Source organism: Maylandia zebra, linkage group LG2, assembly GCF_041146795.1.
Source record: "Maylandia zebra isolate NMK-2024a linkage group LG2, Mzebra_GT3a, whole genome shotgun sequence".
Taxonomy (NCBI): domain Eukaryota; kingdom Metazoa; phylum Chordata; class Actinopteri; order Cichliformes; family Cichlidae; genus Maylandia; species Maylandia zebra.
The window spans coordinates 43,428,064-43,444,956 of NC_135168.1; the positions used below are offsets into that span (position 1 = coordinate 43,428,064).

The window sequence follows — 16,893 nt, forward strand, 5'->3', positions numbered from 1 at the left end:
TTAGTGTGTAGCAGTGTTTATGGGTGTGACAGGTTGTTGTTTTTGCACTGATGATGCACTTTGTAAGGTGAGGGGGTAAAAAGTCCATGGGTTTAAAGAGTCGTTTTTGATACTGGTAGCCCTGTTCCTGCATCTGCTGATGTACATATCTTCAATCACTGACGGGCTGCTGCTGCTGATCTTCTGCAAGGACACAACTGCCCACTCCAGAGACTTTCTGCCAGCAGCAGAGCAGTATCATTAACACACACTGCACACCTGTAAAAAGATCTGAGAATTGTGTTACCCAGACCAGTGCTATCCAATAGTTAAACACACATATGTTATCCAGTGATTCCCAGACAACCATGGAGCAGACAACCAGATGATTAAATAAGTATAAATAGATAGCTTGTTGCCACTTGTCTGACCATTATTCAGATAGAATTCTTGCGTCCTTTGCTTTTAATTGTTATTGGATGATTAAACTGTGGGGCGTTTTCGTTTTTCTGCTTCTGAAGTGGGACACTGAAAAAGTTTGAAAAAAATCTAAGTTACCAGGACAGGCTTTTATTTTTGTGGGACCGCCAACTTCCGTTTATTACTGTTACGAATGTGACGTACATTCCGGCCGCCAACACGAACAGCGCTTTTTCGCGGTAAAATGAAACAGGCATCAGGTTGACCATTATTATTTAGTTTCTGCTGTCTAACAGCGAACCGCCTGTAGGTAGTATTTAGAAGCCGTGTAGTTAAAACAAAACTAGGGTCGGCGGCATTGTCGCGAAGTAAGAGTAAAGCTAACGTTAGCAGCTATTATCACAACATTGGAGCTTTTGACGTTTTCCACAACGTAGTAACTGTGTATCATAAAACCATGTCGCTAGTAACTACAGAGAGCTTAAAGACTGAGCTGGAAATATTCGATATACCCTATCAAGATGATTCCGTCCTCGACAAAAGTAAGTTGCTAACTAAGATGACCGTTTTTCTCATATGGATTGAAGCTTTACACGGGAGAGTGTGTTAGCAAAGAAGCTAAGTGCATTGTCACTGTAATCATCGAGGACTCTACCGTACCCAGGATAGCAGTAATGTAGTGTTGTGACATGTTTAAGCTGTTGTCATCAGTCATAATATTTATATACCCATGTGCATGCGATTTTGTTAGTTAAAGCTTTTGACTAAAATAGCATTTTTCTTCTTGATAACTTACTTTCACAAGTCAAGTAAATTAGAAATCTGCTTTTTTTGTTTTGATTTCATTGATACGTCTTTTATAATTACTAAGCCATTTTTAAAGATCAGGAACAGTAATTATTCACTGCAAGTTGTGTCCCACAAAATTAATTCACATTGTACTTGCATCTAATATTTTCTCAGACACTCAGATTAAATCCTAGGTTGTTTTCCCTCATATCTCCTCCATTTCAGTGGTGGAGCAGTGTATTTGTAACAGACTGCAGGCACAAGAGATACTGCATGAGTGGGTTGCCTATAGCGCCACAAAACAAGGCGTGAAGCTCACCACGGACACTCTGGAGCAGTTTGAACATGAGGTAACAGGACCACAGATTTTAATATGCATTACAAATTACTTATTAAATATGCAACAACTTAGTCATTCTCTGCTCCTTATAAATGCAGCATGTTTGTCATCTTACAGGTTTTGAACAAGAGGATCAAATCCAGAAAAACCTCCCGAAAGGAAGAAGCAGCCAGTAGAATGAGAGACATTAGCATGATTGATGATTTGTATCCTTCACACTGATGCTTGAGCATAAAGACCCGTCTATCTGCACTGCCTGGAGTCACGTGTTTTCTTTGATTTGTGTCTGCTAATGTTGCTGTTGAGTCATAGACTTTGACAAAATGAATCAGAATAAAAGCTGAGGAAGAGGAGGAGGATCTCTTAGATTCTTACTCTACTCCTGCTAAGGTAACCAAACACTTCTTGCTTGTCAGCAGCAGAGCGTTATCTAATCTGAACAAAAGAAATAAAGTTTCGTAACTTTTAAAAAAAATTTTATCCATTTATGCTTTAGGTTTTTTTTGTTGATCTGCCTTTAAAAGCTAAGATAAGCTAGATGTAACTCGTGGGTCTCCCGCAGAGTGAGTTTGAGTCTATGTAGACAGACAAGATCCTAACTGTGTTTGTTCCTGTCGATACAGGGCTCTCAGAAACGACCTCTGACGACGCCAGAGCGTCCTCATTCAAAGAGAACTGCAGCTCTGATGGCCAGCCCGAGCATACTGCTGTCTCCAGCCAGCTTCTCTCCCAAGTACTCTCCACCCCATGCTGCTCTGATTATTTTTGAAAACGTGAAAATTATGCTCTCTGGTTGTGTTAAAGTTTAAAAAGAAAGCTTTTTTTTTAAAGATAAACCTTTGTATTTGCATCACTGTCACTTTAAGTGACCTTCTCCCCTTATCTCTTTGGAAGTGCGACACCCTCACAGAAGTACAGCCAGCGGGGAGGAAAGGGAGAGGTGGTGGCCACGTTTGGGGCTGTGCAGGGCACCCGTTGGGTGGGCAGGAAAGATCCAGGTGCAGGTGTCCAAGTTGAGATATTGGAAGGACCGGAAGATTCCCTTAACAGCAGCTACAAATACATGTTCCAGAGGCTGCGAGATGTTCGAAACGGTACATAGCTGCACACACTTGATTAAAGATTTCCTGTATGTTTGGGTGTAAAATCACTAAATAAATATACCCCAGAACATTTGGATAATATTTTTTTTCTGGGTCTTTCCCAGTGTTGACAGAGAAGATTGAGGAGCTAGGAGAAGGACTCAGGACTCACTTCAGCATTGAGGAGTTCTCCCCCGTCTCTCTGCCTGCCCAGGTACAGAAGAGATGACACCTGTGGAAAACTTTTAAATTAAAGATTCATCCCCACTGCTTAAACAATAAATTATTAAATAATAGTACATTGCTATAAAATGTTACGTTACATCACTGAATTGTTTTCTCTTAAAATCATATATATTGAGGAGTAAAATCAAACCTGCTTATTTGTTTGATTAAAAGTTAACTTCTTTCTTGGGTTTGCGTCTTCTTCCCTCCAGGACAGTATAACTGTGCTAGGACAGATTTGCTGTGACAGTAATGGCAAACTGAATGCACAGTCAGTCCTGCTAGAGGCTGGACCAGAACAAGGCGGTCAGCAAGTACCTGTTGACCTATCGGAGCTTAAAGAGTATTCCCTTTTTCCTGGTCAGGTGAGCTGAATGAAATCGCTTACTTTGACAGATGAAACTAGAAATGGGTATGCCAGTGAGGTCCTTCCTAATGACCAGTCGGTGGTTTCTCCTTTGCCTGTGCACTGAGCTTATGTGCAGCAGGTTATATGGCCACCAAGAGTAACAGAGCATGCCAAGGACATGGGCTTGAGACTGACCCGGTGTCTGACCGAGAGCTCTGACAGTTTTTCCCCCTCATAAAAATAAACTTTCAGAATTATAGGAAACCTTTTATCAGCAGAAGCGTGTAGCTTTGTTTTTGCAGCTCTTTCCAACAAACCCACATGTAAGAAAACATTTATCTAAATGCTCCTGTTCTGTTTTTTTTTTTTTTAGGTGGTGGTGATGGAGGGTATGAACACTACAGGAAGAAAACTGGTGGCTTCCAAATTCTATGAGGTCGGTTCTAAGTTGTTGGCTTTAACACTTTTCGCCTGTTTGTGAAAACTCTTGTAACGTTGTTGTGCTTTTAGGCTGTTCCTCTGCCGTTCTACAGTTCTGACATGAAAATGGAGACAGATGAGGGTAAGATCTGTCTGATCAATTTTTCAGATTTAGCTTGAACTTAAAGCCATCTTCTTACACTCCACGCTCTTCATTTGTTGCAGAGCCACTGAATGTACTGGTGGCCTGTGGACCGTACGCTCCCTCTGACAGTCTGACCTTTGACCCCCTGGTGGACTTAATCAATGTTATTGTCAGGGATCGTCCTGATGTCTGCCTGCTGGTACAGTCTCCCTTGTTGTTCCATCATAAAACAGACACTATCCATGACAGAATTTCCACTAAAGCTCACATACACACTGTCAGGAGTGTATCTATGAGGGAGACAGTCCTCCCATGACTCTGTGTTTTGTCTGGTTTTCCTATTTCTTGTTTCTCTTCCACAGCTGGGCCCATTTGTGGATTCCAAACATGAACAGATTGAGGTCAGTGGGACAGAGACCGTGTTTTTCTTGTTTTTGAGTGTGCACAGCGCACGGGGGAACCTTTCGCGTGCATTTTTGCACAAGTCAAAATGCTTTAAAAGGGATATGTGTGTAGACAAAAACTAATAGGTATCACTTGCTGAATAAATCTTCTGTGTTATCCTTCAAGATATAACACTTAACCCACAAATAAGACGATTAGTTTCAGTGTTATTGGGTCTGGAAATAAAAAGCGTACCACTGGATTGACCACAATAACAGATCAATGAAACCGACAGGTGCAGTATAGCAATCACAGAAAGTTTTTTGTTTTTTTTCATCATAAAATACCGTCTACTCGTACACGTTTTGCATAGAAGGATCTAATTTGAGCTTCTATATCCAAATTTGCAGTGTGAATTCATTTTAATCAACATGTTTGTTTGTTTTTCTTTCTTTGTCATCTCCATGTGTTTCTTAAATAGAAAGCCCAGGTGACTGAGACTTTTGAGAACATTTTCACCAGATGCATTGAAAGCATTGTGGATGGGACCAGAAGGTATGTGTTGTCTAATCAAAGCTCAGAGTCAGACAGCTATGCATGTGACTTCCTTTGTGATGTTAAATTCAGGATCCATGTGTGACCTTTTCTGCAATTTTCCGAAAGTTACAGTTTTTTTCGCTTTTGTTTTAAATCTGTGCCTTAAGGACATTATAGCTGCAACCCCGTCTGAAACCCTGCGACTTAACCTGCTTGCAACTGCACATGAAATTTGTCTTTCTTGTTAATTACATATATGTCTGCATAAACTATGTCATCACATTATACAAGTAAGTTAAGACAGAGGTCAGTCACACTGTAACGATTCGAGGTTTGTTTGTTCGTTTGGTTGTTTTTTAAACTGTGCTTTCCTCCTGTTCAAATCAGATTTTCTTTACCACAATGAAGCCTCGTGTTTTCTCGTTTTCTTTAATCCAGTGTTGGCTGTCAGCTGGTGTTTGTGCCTTCTCAGAGAGACATCCACCACCATTTCATCTACCCACAGCCTCCGTTCAGCCTGCCCCACCCCAGCAAAGAACAGACCCAGGTTAGACACTGTTGTTGCGTGCTGATGAGCACATGCAGCAGATTTCTGAGCACTTGTGGCAAACCTTATTTTAATAGTGTAGCATTGTTTGTCTTTAATATGGTTTTCAGTCCCGGAGATGTCATGTGTAAGTGTCAGGTTATATAATGTTTGTCTTCATGCTTTGCAGCGTGTCACCCTGGTCCCTGACCCCTGCACCCTTCTGATTGACGGGGTGACTATTGGCTTGACATCAACTGACATCCTCATCCACATGGGTGCAGAGGAAATCAGCTGGTGAGTGAGGCTGTTTTCTAATTTGCACCAAATTCTGACATCAAGGTGGCAGATCAGAAACACCAAAGTGAGTTACTGACCTACATTTTTATGCAGATTTATAAAGAACAGGGCTGACCGTTTTCTTAAATTATTCACATGATCATATTTTCCAATGAAGGTCATCGGTGTACATAGTTGAAATTGATGTTTTGCATTGCAGTGGAACCGGCTCAGACAAATTCTCACGTATACTGAAGCACATGCTCACACAGCGGAGGTAAATCCTGAATGAGTTCAGATCTATTTATTTATTTGAGATCACGTATTATTAGTGATCGTGTCCATGTTCTCATGTCCAGTTACTACCCACTGTATCCGCCTGCGGACGAGGTAAATATGGATTATGAGAAGTTCCAGAGTTTCGGCCAAATGCCGCTCACCCCCGACATCCTTGTTGTTCCCTCTGAAATGCGCTACTTTGTAAAGGTAAACAACTCGTCTTCCCCTTGACATCCTATATATACACATTTATTGAGGTAATTGATTGCAGGATCATCAGTTATTGCATTGATAATATAAAGTAAAACATGTTTTTGGTTTTTTTTAAACACGTGACTATTTTTTTTGTTTAGTTTTTACGAGTGTTATGTCATCTAAAATCTCCTCCCATCTTCAGGACGTGGTCGGCTGTGTGTGTGTCAACCCTGGACGGCTGACCAAAGGCCAGGTGGGCGGGACGTACGGGCGGCTGCTCATCCAGCGCAGTCCTCAGTCAGAAGACGGGAAGAGGGTGAGCCCATGTTTGACTGCTCAGGTGGTGAAAATCTAACAAGAGTGCAGACTTTCACTTCTAATTGTCACCAGAAATGAGCTGGTTTAACCAGGACCAGCTGTGCTACAGGCATGCTGCTGGAAAACCATTTCAAATTATTTTGTATATTGGTTTATTTTTATACCTTGAACATGTTGAAGTGTACTGTGCTCATAACTGATGGGTTATCAGTCAAATACAGCAGCAATAATTTCTTTTTCAACAAATTATTGTTGCCCTTTGTACAGCTTTTGTAACATTGTGTCTCTTCCACTTAAGTTTTATTGTTGTCCAGATTTTTTATCTTCCTGTGTCTCTAACAGGAGGAAAAAGTAACACGCTGAAAAATCCTGTTGCTTTTGCAGCTCAAAATGAAAATAATTTTGTGTTTGCAGGGAAGCCTGAGTACAGTCTGTATTCCAGTTTAAGATTGTAACATTCAAAAATGCCTTTAATTAAAACAAGAAGAAATAAAACAGTTATTAAATAGCCTGTTGTTTCTGTTTTTAATGTATTATTATAAAACTAATTATAATACTCTGCAGTACTTTATTTTGAATGTGGTTTGTCTCTTTTAACTTGCACAGCAGTACATTTAGTCATAAAAATGATCAAACTCATCAGAGTCATTTGGGTCCTCCGTCTTCGGCTTGTCGTGCTCCACTTGAAAAATTCCCATGTTGTGAAAACTCGCTGGAAAATAAATTGAGCATAAATCAGAAGTCCTGCAGCCTTTCTAATGTTACTGTAAAGACTGGTTATACTGTACCTTTGGGCTTCTCTTCACCTCTCAGATACTTTTCTCTACAAGGTAAAAGAAAAGTAAGAGGCACGTTTCACATTGTAATTTAAGTCAGTCAGTTAAAAGAGTACTTACTTTTGCTGAGTTTCTTCTTGAGGCGCAAGAAGGTTCTCAATATCCTCTTCATCACTGACTTCGTTTGAGTCGTCATTATCAGATCCTGTTTTACCCTCTTCCTGTTCCTGAGCTGCCTCCTCGGTTATAATCTGTGTAGATCTAAAAACAGGATTACATTCGATTTTTTTTGTGATGATGTCTGTGAGGAATATTTCAATCCTTCATCGTCTTACCTCTTTTCTTGTGGTGTGACGATGCAGTCGTCTGAATCTATCTGATCTTCCTCACTCCCGTGTTCCTCTTCGCTTTCGTCATCCTCCTGTTGATTCAAGTCCTCATCCTCTTCTTCTTCACTGCCTTCACTTCCATCCTCTTCGTCCTGAGAGGAGGCAGCACCCTGTTTTCTGTTCTCAGTGCCTTCGTTCTTCAGCCTGATTGACTGTTCTTCACCTCCCTGTTCCTCCATTTCATCACCTGTAGATGTCTCTGCTTCCTCTGTTGCGTCCTTGGCAGAAGCACCATCACCTTGTTTGGTATCACTGTCATCTTGTTCTTTATCTGTTTGACTCTTCTCTTTTTCTTCACAGTCTTCTTTAGCTTCCAGGTTTTCCTCTGTCTTACTTTTAACTTTTTCTCCTGTGCTGCTTTGCTCAGCACTGCTACTGTCCTGCTCTTCTACTTCACTGACATCATCGTTTTTATTCTTTGCACTGCCACTTTCTGATTCCTTCTCCCGCTGGGATCCTGACTCTTTGCATCTGTTTGTTTTCTCTTCATGATTTTGATTCCCTGCTTTTTCACCCTCGTATGCCTCATTCAAACTTCCTGACTCCTCACCAGTGTCCTGACTCTCTGAATCACCTCCCTTACTCGCAGTCCTTTCCTCTGCCTCCTGAAATCCTGGTGATTGAACAGAAAGCTCCCCACTTCTCCTTCTCCTACTGCTCCTCAGGCTTTTCTCTGAGGAGGCATTGCTTTCTGAACTTTGGGCCACTTTAACTGAGTGAATGTGAATGGCACTCGAATTCCTAGAAAACCTAAAAGATGGAAGAATGGATGAATGAATTTGCCAGTCTAAAACAGTAATAAGTATTAAGAAATAAAGCAAGAGGAGAAGACTTGTTTCTGATCTTTTGTGACCTCCTCTACAGCATGTGCCGTTTAACTAATACATATTTTTTAAAACTTAAAAGTTAATTTATATAAAATTAGGAGGTAACAAGAACGTGATGTTTTCTATAAAATGTGGTTTAGTGCTAAGTTGTTAGTGTGACTGCCACACGCCTTTAAATACTATCCCCAGCTTCATGTCCAGCCAGTTTGACCTTTACTGTCATTCCTGTGCTCTCTTTTCCTGCAGCTTCTGTCTGTGCTGTGATCAAAGGCAAGTAATTGCACCAGAAAGATTAGGACACACATAAATCAACTACATTTTTTTTTAAAGGAGACAGGAATGCGCCTATAAATTGAGGGGGGTATTGATGAAGGGTATTCAGAACACATTTAGCAGACTGGTGCAGCATGAAGGGAAGAAACTAAGGGGAGATGATACATCAGTGGGATCCAATGAATTCAAAGTCACATCTACAAGAATGCTGCTTACTCCTGAGGGCTGCATCTCTCTCTGTCTGAAGAGACATGCTGTTTTCTTCCTCCCTTCTCCTTCCCCGCCTTTTTGCTGGAATCCTTGCCACTCTCACTGCTCTCACTGTGACTGCTGGACAGACGGACTAGATACAGAATGTACGAACACAAAACAAGTCCACACACATGCTGAATACGCACAAAGACTCGTGTAAGAAAAGTATTTATTTTTGTGTATTCACCTGGTTTAATGTCTAACTCGTGGGACGAACGACTGCTGCTGCTTCTGATGCTCCTCTCCCTCTGTGAGCTCAGCACTCTGCTCATTTTATCCTCCTCTCCCACAGTCTGCGAAACCCTTGAGTCACGTAAAGGCTCCTCCATATAAAGCTGGCCCCACAGGGCCTCGGAGTATGATGGAGTTCCAGTTGCACCAGCAGGCTGGTACCAGGGGTAGTCAGGCTGTAGGGAAGCCCTGCCTTGTAGATCCTGCCTGTGCCAGGGATGATGGTACTGTCCGGGTGCGGAGGCGGGATAGTAAAGCGGATATGGGTGAGGAATGATGGGTGGAACTCTGGTAGGAAATCTGGCTATCTGGGATTGACTGCAGCTCAACCAGGAGGACTGCGTGTGGGGAAGATGGGAGGAGCCATCTTGGTTGTAGTCAGAGTAACCTTGAGGTGTAGCAGTTTTTTGTGGCTCCGTGGGTGGACCTGAAAACAAGGATACATGTTCGACTGGTGTTTGTCACACTAACTTTAAATAAAATATTTGAACACCTCAATCTTCAAGATAACACATGAGACCAGATTATTACCACTAAACCATAAATGTGATCTAGTCATTTCCTAAAGTGAGCCCCACAGCATAAAGACTTACCTGCAGAAGATTTCATCACGTCCGTGTTCTTTAAACATGACTTCAAATAGTCGTCCATTTTCTGTTGAAGAAACAGTTTCTTTAATACACTGTCAGAAAGACATGGCATCAGTTGTAAATAAAGAAAAATGACTTTGGATTTTGGAACATGGATATTCTTAATCTCCTTGCATTTGTCATTTTGAGGTGAGAGGAAGTGGAAACATTGAAAGTGCTATCAAATACAGCTGTGATCAGAAATATACATACACTTATGATGGACATGAATGTCACTGTCATTTTGATTGTTTCATGATTTCTTTGAACTGTTGGGTGGAATGATTGTAAAGCATACATATTTAATGACTTTAAAAAAAACAAGAATTGGGTGCACAAATTTGCACGCCCCCACTAACACATGGTTAGATGAACCAGCAATCAACAAGCTTTTGGCATAATTATGGTTGGATATTTGACCCCTCCTCTTTGCTGAATTGGTAGAGTTCATTTCAATTGGTTGGTTCCTGGCATTGACTCAACTTTCAAGCATCCATGCATTTTCAATAGGGTTGAGGTCCAGCTTTGGGAAGGCCATTCCAGAAGCTTAATGTTAGCTGGCCTTATCCATTCCATTCCATGCTTTACAACAGTTTTCTTCAGTTTGAAAGCCTCATCTTTACTCCTCCAAACACACCTGTTGTCATTGCCGACATAAATCGATCTTTGTCTTGTCTGACTATAAAACCTTGGTGTTTGACTTTTCTGTGTAGGGAGCTGCAAATTTTAGTCGGGCTTGAAGTTGTTGATTTAGTAGCAGTGGCTTCTTTCTTGGTCGGCACCCTCTCAGTCTATGGGAATGTAAAATTAGCTTAACTGTGGACAGTGACGCTGGTGTACCGGCAGCTTTCCAGTTCATGAAAGGCTTGAGCCTTTGTGGTTCCTGGATTGTTCCTGAATATCTCAGCAAAGTGAATAAATCTGAATAAATTGAGTTAAATATAACTAATTAAACTGATTATCCTGGTCCTGGAATCTACAGTTATTTAGAAATGGTTCCAATAGACCTTCCCAAAAAGTAAATCTACAGCTCTCCCTCTTAGATCTTCCCAAAGTTCCTTGGACTTTCCCATTGTTCATTGAGTCTAGTGAGTCCTTTTTCATGCAGGCAAAGAGAAGCTACCAAATGTGGTCAATTGTGTTAAAAGACTTTGTAGAAGCTTCAGCATCATTAAAATTAAAACGTGTGTACGTATAATTTTGACCCTGTGTGGATTAGAAAAGATCTAAAATAAATTCTAACTTGTACACCCAATTATTTAGCGTCATTATTAAAGATGTATGCTGTACAATCATTCTACCTTGGAAAAAAATAATAATTAAAAGCCCAGAATTACATTCATGCCAACGAGAGTGTATGTAAACACAACTGCAAGTAAGGCAGCAAATACAAACCAGCTCTACATTTTGACCAGACACTTTAACTTTGTGAATAATCAGCTCATGCTGTGCATTACTTGTACCTTCTTCTGAGCTGCCTGTCTCTTCTCCTTAAGTTGCTGCTTCCAGCGGGGGGAGTTCTCCTCCAGGTATCTCTCATACTCCATCTGCAGGGGTCAAAGCAATAGTTTATTTTAAGAGCTTCACGAGGAAAGAATAGATTTCTTCCAGTGTGTTTAATGGGTCTGTTTTCTGCACATCTACACACCCGAATCACTTTCATGGCAGCATTGCGGGCCAACATCCCTTTCAGTGTGTCCTGGGCCTTCTCAAACTGCTGCAGCAGCTGCCTGTTTTGTTGCTGGGCTATGTGCTCTCTTTCCTTCAGCTCCTGCCAGCGTTGCTGCAGGTGCATCACTCTTGAATAGGACACACACATAAAAACTTTGAGTTTAAAAAACACTTACTGAGAAAGCATCTCGCTAACTTACAGATGATCCTGAGTGTGAAGAGCTGAAGGGTCATCTTGCAACAACACCAGCTTGTTAACACTGTAAGAGAAAGAGGTCATGAAGCAGCAGGATGGTCATCTAAGCCACACACACACACACACACTTTCCATCTACATACAGCCCATTTTTCCAGAAGACATGGCAGCATCTGCTTCTTAGACTTGCCAATAAAACTAGTCTTGACTGTGAACATTACTTTTCATATAAAAACTGCATACACACTTAAATTATGTCACATTTTAAGAGTTTAAAAGATTTTAAAGACAAAATCATCCACCATTCTCTGCAAATGTGGTACCATTTAGGTGGTCTAACCTCTTATTTCCACAGATTTGTCTTTCTTTGGTGAAAGTGTTTTTTTCTGAGCAGTTCAGACGCCCAAGAGACAGCAAATTTTCCTTTGGTGCAGCCATGACTGTGGGCTCTCAGTAGATGAGCAGATTACCAGGGATTAAAGGCTGTGTTTCAACAGGGGAGGGACCAAAGACATGCTGTCCAATCAACATATCGACATGCTAATGAGGTTAAACAGCAGCGAGGTCAACTTTATTGGTAAGTGGGTAACCAAGTTATTGGAACTTGTATTTATGCAAATGTGTGAGCCCTTAGTATAACATAATCAAAATGATTTTTATACCTAATATCTGGTATTTTGAGGGCATGTAGCAGGCATCAGTGGAATACCATCTATAATAATCTATGTGTAACACTGAAGCTGCAAGAGGTGGAGGTGTGAAGGCTGATAAATTTAAATACCTGGGGTCAACCATCAAAACCAACGGAAACTGCGTAAGAGGTGAAGAAGACTGTACAGGCAAAGTGGGGTGGGCAGAGATGAGTGCCAGGGGTGATCTGGGACAGAAGGATAGCAGCAAGAGTGAAGGGTATGATGTACAAGATGACAGTGAGAGTGAGACACAGTTGAAAATGCTCAGATCTTCATTAGGAGCGACCAGGATGTACAGGATTAGAAATTAGTCTATCATTTCTATAATGAAAAATTCATGTGATACTTAGGGCCGAAGGTGAGCTTCTCTGACTTGGAGAAAATTTGATTCACCTTCAAACCAGAAGTAATAAAAAATATTTTTGCAGTTCTGTCGCAAAAAGTACACCTGCTACAAAACTGAACAGATTAACAAGAGGAGAAGCTGCTTTGTTTTCTCTCTTTCTTCAAAACAGGGTTGTGGTTGAAGCAAATTTACACCAAAATGGTGCCTGCTGACACACAGAAATACATTTTGGGACGTAAAAAAAAAACCGATACACACAGTTATATACAAATAAAGGGCTAAAGGCGAGTGATTTAGTCATGTTTTACCCATGGCAAGTTAGAGGTGGAACCAAAGTATATTGTTGCATTGCGGATATATTTTCATGTAACACCTACTAGCAGACGAGATTCCGTCCACAATCAGAGATCGTGCTTGTCAGTGAGGTTTTTAAAGATTAAAACGGTACCATTTATTTTCTTACGCTACTGTAACTTTCCGGAAGACACGTAAGGCATTTTTTTTATTTCATGTGTTTGACTTTATCTCACGCGAGAGGCTAATTTAGATTGTTTTAGGCTAGTTAAACTAGCCAACGCTTACCGCTGTGCGTCGGCTAAAGCATTCCTTCCGCTTTCCGTATTCACTTTTAGGTGCAATTTCAAATAAAACATGACGAGTATAGCTAGTAAGGTGTTTTGCAGGGTGGAGAAGATGTGTCACTACCTCCCTGTGGTCCTTAACACGTTCCTGGTTTTCTCCATAACCGGAGAGGTGAGTTACCTGGTGTCGGTGGAGGCTCCGCTGGAGCCAGACCAGAAGAAGACTCAGTGGTCCTCTCGGTGGAAATTAATCCACTTGCTGGCCCAGTATTTCATGTTGGGGAACATCTGCTGGAACGCCCTGCTCTTCATGAAAACTAGTCCCAGCATCAAGGGAGTGTTCCTGGGAGGAGAAGTCCTCGGCCAAGGGTGGAGGTGAGGATTAAACAGCTGTAGAAATGAACATTTGATGCACAGCACATTGTATGTTTAATATTGCCACCTATCTACAGCTACCTGCTTTGTGCGCTTCGGGTTTGTTGTTGTTGTCGTCATGATTTGATAAGAATCTTGATTTAAATAATGTTCTGGGCAACTAATTTGTATTTTGTAACCTTCATAAAGCATCGAATCAGAAAAACTACTTCCTGTATGCTTCCCTATCCTGCCCAACATGAGGTATAAGCAAGGCAGAGGCAAGAATTCCTTGACATATTGTTTTAGGCTTTAAAGAGAGACAAGCTAGGAAAAACACTGAATCCTAACAGATTATTTGTGACTTAGATGTGAGATGAGATGTTTATGTTTGAGTGAAGTGATCAGATTAAATTTGCAGTAAATCTTTGCTTACAACTGTGCAATGCGATAAAAGGGGTGGGGGTGATTACATAACAAAATTTAGCATTGCATAACATGTACTGCATGTTAACAAGAAATATAACCTCTGCTGACAACTGAAACAGATTGTAGGTTTTCTAAAATCTGAAAAATGCGAGATCGGGAACCATAAATAATTAATTTAACGGCAGCAAAGAAGTGAGATTTTTGCTTTTTGCCAGATCTAAAGTTTGCTTCACACTTTATTCCAAAGCAGGTGTTCATTTGAATTATTAACGTGTGGCTCAACACAATCTTTATTTTTGATGCTCACAATAAAATAGATTTACTAATAACCATACATTAAAAAAAGTCTGTCTTTTATTCAAAGGTACTGTTACACATGTGAGACGCACACTCCTCCGCGCTGTTCCCACTGCTACGACTGCAAGGTGTGCGTGCTGCGGCGGGATCACCACTGCGTCTTTTTTGGCCAGTGCGTGGGCTTCCGCAATTACCGCTACTTCCTGAGCTGCTTGTTTTTCATGTGGTCGGGGCTCCTGTACGCCACCCTGATGAACGCAGAGGTCTTCATTGTCATCTTGAAGGAGGGTGTGACGGTACACAGCATCCTGCTGCTGCTCATACCCTGGATCATGCTTGTTTCAGGTACGATCTGGTTTGTCACAGCTGGAGCGTCTCATGCACATTATTACTGTGATACTAACTGTTTGACACTCTGTTTGAACTTATAGATGTTGCTAAATGAACATAATGTATTAAAACTGAAGGAAAGAGGATACTGTCATCTCTGCTTAAAGAAAAATTATCGTTATTGCTGTCTGATTTCGCTTGGTATTGGCTGATATTCCCACTGTTGACTGGTATCATTACTGATCACATATCTTAGTAACCACAAAAAAAAAATCAGCTAAATGTCAATATCAGATCCAAATATACAGTTAGTTCATCTCCATTATTTTTACATCTCTGACTATTAAGATCTATGAAAAAATATTTAGAATTATTCAGAAATACATATTTTAGTTTGTATTTTAGAAACTCTACGGGTTAAGTAAAACTGATACTGTCCTCTTGCCTCTGGTTGATTGGTGATGAGATGAATCACAGACCTCAGTTTGCCTGGATTTGTAATCACTTGCTGTGATTTAATGTGTGCTGCTGTTCCTCGTCACCCCAGGCCAGGTCTCAGCACGTGCCTTTGCCTTCGCATTCATCGCAGACACATGCGTGGTGGGTTTCCTGCTGGTGTCTTCCTTCTTCTTCTTCCATCTCTACCTGCTGTTTCGTGGTCAGACCACCAGGGAGTGGTATTCCTCCCGCCGACCCTACAGCCTGGGACTCTTTGGCAACCTGCATCACACACTGGGCCTGCGTTGGTACATCTGCTGGCTCTGCCCTCTTATCCCCTCGCCACTGCCAGGAGACGGCATAAACTTCCAGGTCACAGGATCGCTGGAGCCCTCGCGGTAACAGGTGCTGATCGGAGCGGACCGAGTGTCTTTACTTTAATGGTGGTGGTTAATGTTATCGGGAGCAGCAGGGGAACTCATCTTAGTTCAAGAAGAGGTAGCTTGGAGTGGGAAGAAAGTAGAATTGTCTGTGGCTGTGTAATGTATTGGTGGGTGTAACTCACTGCCAGTGTCTACTCTGTAGATTCTGTGCTGAGACAAAGAAATTAAGGGTCTTCTTTTGGTGGTACATTGATCTTAAATGGTAATCCGTACACTCAGCAAGGCTGGCCTCAGAAAATGAACACAGAAACTCGATGTGTTCATCTTGCAAGCGAGCACTGATAATACATGTTTGAAAATAGCACTGAAATAAGAATGTATTTTGACTGAACAACGTTCAGTTTTAATCCTTGTTGAGAAGCACTCACAATCTCTGACAGTGACGCCTCGTGGGAGTGTTGATAATAGCTGCTTTCTTGGGTTTTCCCTACGCTGAGGCTGCCTAAATCCGAACGTTACACAAGTGTGGCTTACGCAGTTCCTGATTACTCCACTTGACTGTAAAATGCACAATCATTTGCCTCTATTTTGCTGTTGCTCTGAGGATGCTCCTGAGTTTATTAAACTGACCTTTTTAATTGGATTCTGCTGTGGCAGGTGGAACAGTGGGAGACACAAAGGAGCGGTCTTAATGTCTTCAGCACAACATTAATTTGAAATAAATAAAAGTAAACACTGAAATGGTGTGGAAAAAAGTGCAAAATATGACAGTTTACGTTTAGTGAATGCAGTATTTAAAATGTACATGCTTATGATGTGTGAACAGTTTTGCCTCCATGCTTGATATTTCATTAAGCAGCGTCTGTGTCCTCATTCTGTACCCTATACGTTACATACTGTATAGAAATCTTTAGAGCATCCTGTTTTTGCCTATAATTACCAGTTTTTGCATACAAACACATTCAAACTGTTATAATTGATGGCTATAGAGTCTTTCTTTTTTCACGAGGTATCCCTGTAACTGTTTACCTGTCTTGAGTGTACTTCATCCTGTCAAGTGCTTCATTTCAGAATAATATGGAAGAATGCGAACATGTCAGTTTTAATTGATGCCAAATGAATTTCCTTTACCTCCATGTATTTTACTCCTTGGCATCTTTTATTTTTCTTATTTTAATTCTTCTGGCCTAAGTGTATTGGAAAAATTACAAGCCTTTTTTGTTTGTTTGTACTGGTCACTAAATTTTATATTATTATTCTTTACAACTGTTGTTAGTTCCTTGCCAAAAGATATCATTTTGTTTGGTTGATTATTGGGTGTTTTGCCTTTTAAAGGTGTTTGCTTGAAGGGATATACCACTGAGAAATGTTTAATTTTAATATTATTCTATTTTTGTTAAAGTTGTGCTGAAATAATTAAATTTTGGGTTTCAAAAGTTTTAACTTTTTCTAATTTGCATCACTTTAAACTGCAATTGTTGTCATATTTGACTAATAAAAATAATTCTTATTCCAAAATTCCAAATAGATCC

The 16,893-nt window shown here is 40.8% G+C and overlaps 3 protein-coding genes across 7 annotated transcripts; 2 read left to right on the top strand and 1 right to left on the bottom strand.

Moving 5' to 3' along the window:
• Window positions 1–573: 573 nt before the first annotated feature.
• pola2 (polymerase (DNA directed), alpha 2) lies at window positions 574–6,775 on the top strand. Its single transcript, XM_004545534.5, has 18 exons — window positions 574–941; window positions 1,414–1,538; window positions 1,646–1,734; window positions 1,861–1,918; window positions 2,152–2,261; window positions 2,423–2,622; window positions 2,736–2,824; window positions 3,048–3,200; window positions 3,558–3,620; window positions 3,695–3,746; window positions 3,830–3,948; window positions 4,112–4,150; window positions 4,615–4,688; window positions 5,109–5,217; window positions 5,387–5,493; window positions 5,696–5,752; window positions 5,835–5,961; window positions 6,152–6,775. Exons 1-18 carry the CDS (start codon window positions 857–859, stop codon window positions 6,302–6,304), a joined length of 1,809 nt encoding a protein of 602 aa, XP_004545591.2. The 5' UTR covers window positions 574–856; the 3' UTR covers window positions 6,305–6,775.
• A 65-nt stretch (window positions 6,776–6,840) lies between these two features.
• On the bottom strand, window positions 6,841–13,367 carry LOC101478009 (uncharacterized). 4 transcript variants are annotated; one of them, XM_012917719.3, is made up of 12 exons: window positions 13,255–13,367; window positions 12,293–12,388; window positions 11,516–11,575; window positions 11,293–11,443; window positions 11,108–11,191; window positions 9,609–9,669; window positions 8,972–9,442; window positions 8,749–8,875; window positions 7,379–8,182; window positions 7,164–7,304; window positions 7,056–7,090; window positions 6,841–6,979 (listed from the first exon to the last, which is right to left on the bottom strand). In XM_012917719.3, exons 1-12 carry the CDS (start codon window positions 13,290–13,292, stop codon window positions 6,882–6,884), a joined length of 2,166 nt encoding a protein of 721 aa, XP_012773173.2. In that variant the 5' UTR covers window positions 13,293–13,367; the 3' UTR covers window positions 6,841–6,881. The 4 variants fall into 4 exon arrangements, with proteins under 4 accessions (XP_012773173.2, XP_076730708.1, XP_076730707.1 ...); XM_076874593.1 differs by lacking the exon at window positions 11,516–11,575; XM_076874592.1 differs by lacking the exons at window positions 12,293–12,388; window positions 13,255–13,367 and adding an exon at window positions 11,852–11,969.
• On the top strand, window positions 12,905–16,800 carry zdhhc24 (zDHHC palmitoyltransferase 24). 2 transcript variants are annotated; one of them, XM_004545537.5, is made up of 4 exons: window positions 12,908–13,037; window positions 13,233–13,505; window positions 14,278–14,555; window positions 15,088–16,800. In XM_004545537.5, exons 2-4 carry the CDS (start codon window positions 13,243–13,245, stop codon window positions 15,378–15,380), a joined length of 834 nt encoding a protein of 277 aa, XP_004545594.1. In that variant the 5' UTR covers window positions 12,908–13,037; window positions 13,233–13,242; the 3' UTR covers window positions 15,381–16,800. The 2 variants fall into 2 exon arrangements, with proteins under 2 accessions (XP_004545593.1, XP_004545594.1); XM_004545536.5 differs by having other exon boundaries at window positions 12,905–13,505.
• The last annotated feature ends 93 nt before the right edge of the window (window positions 16,801–16,893 follow it).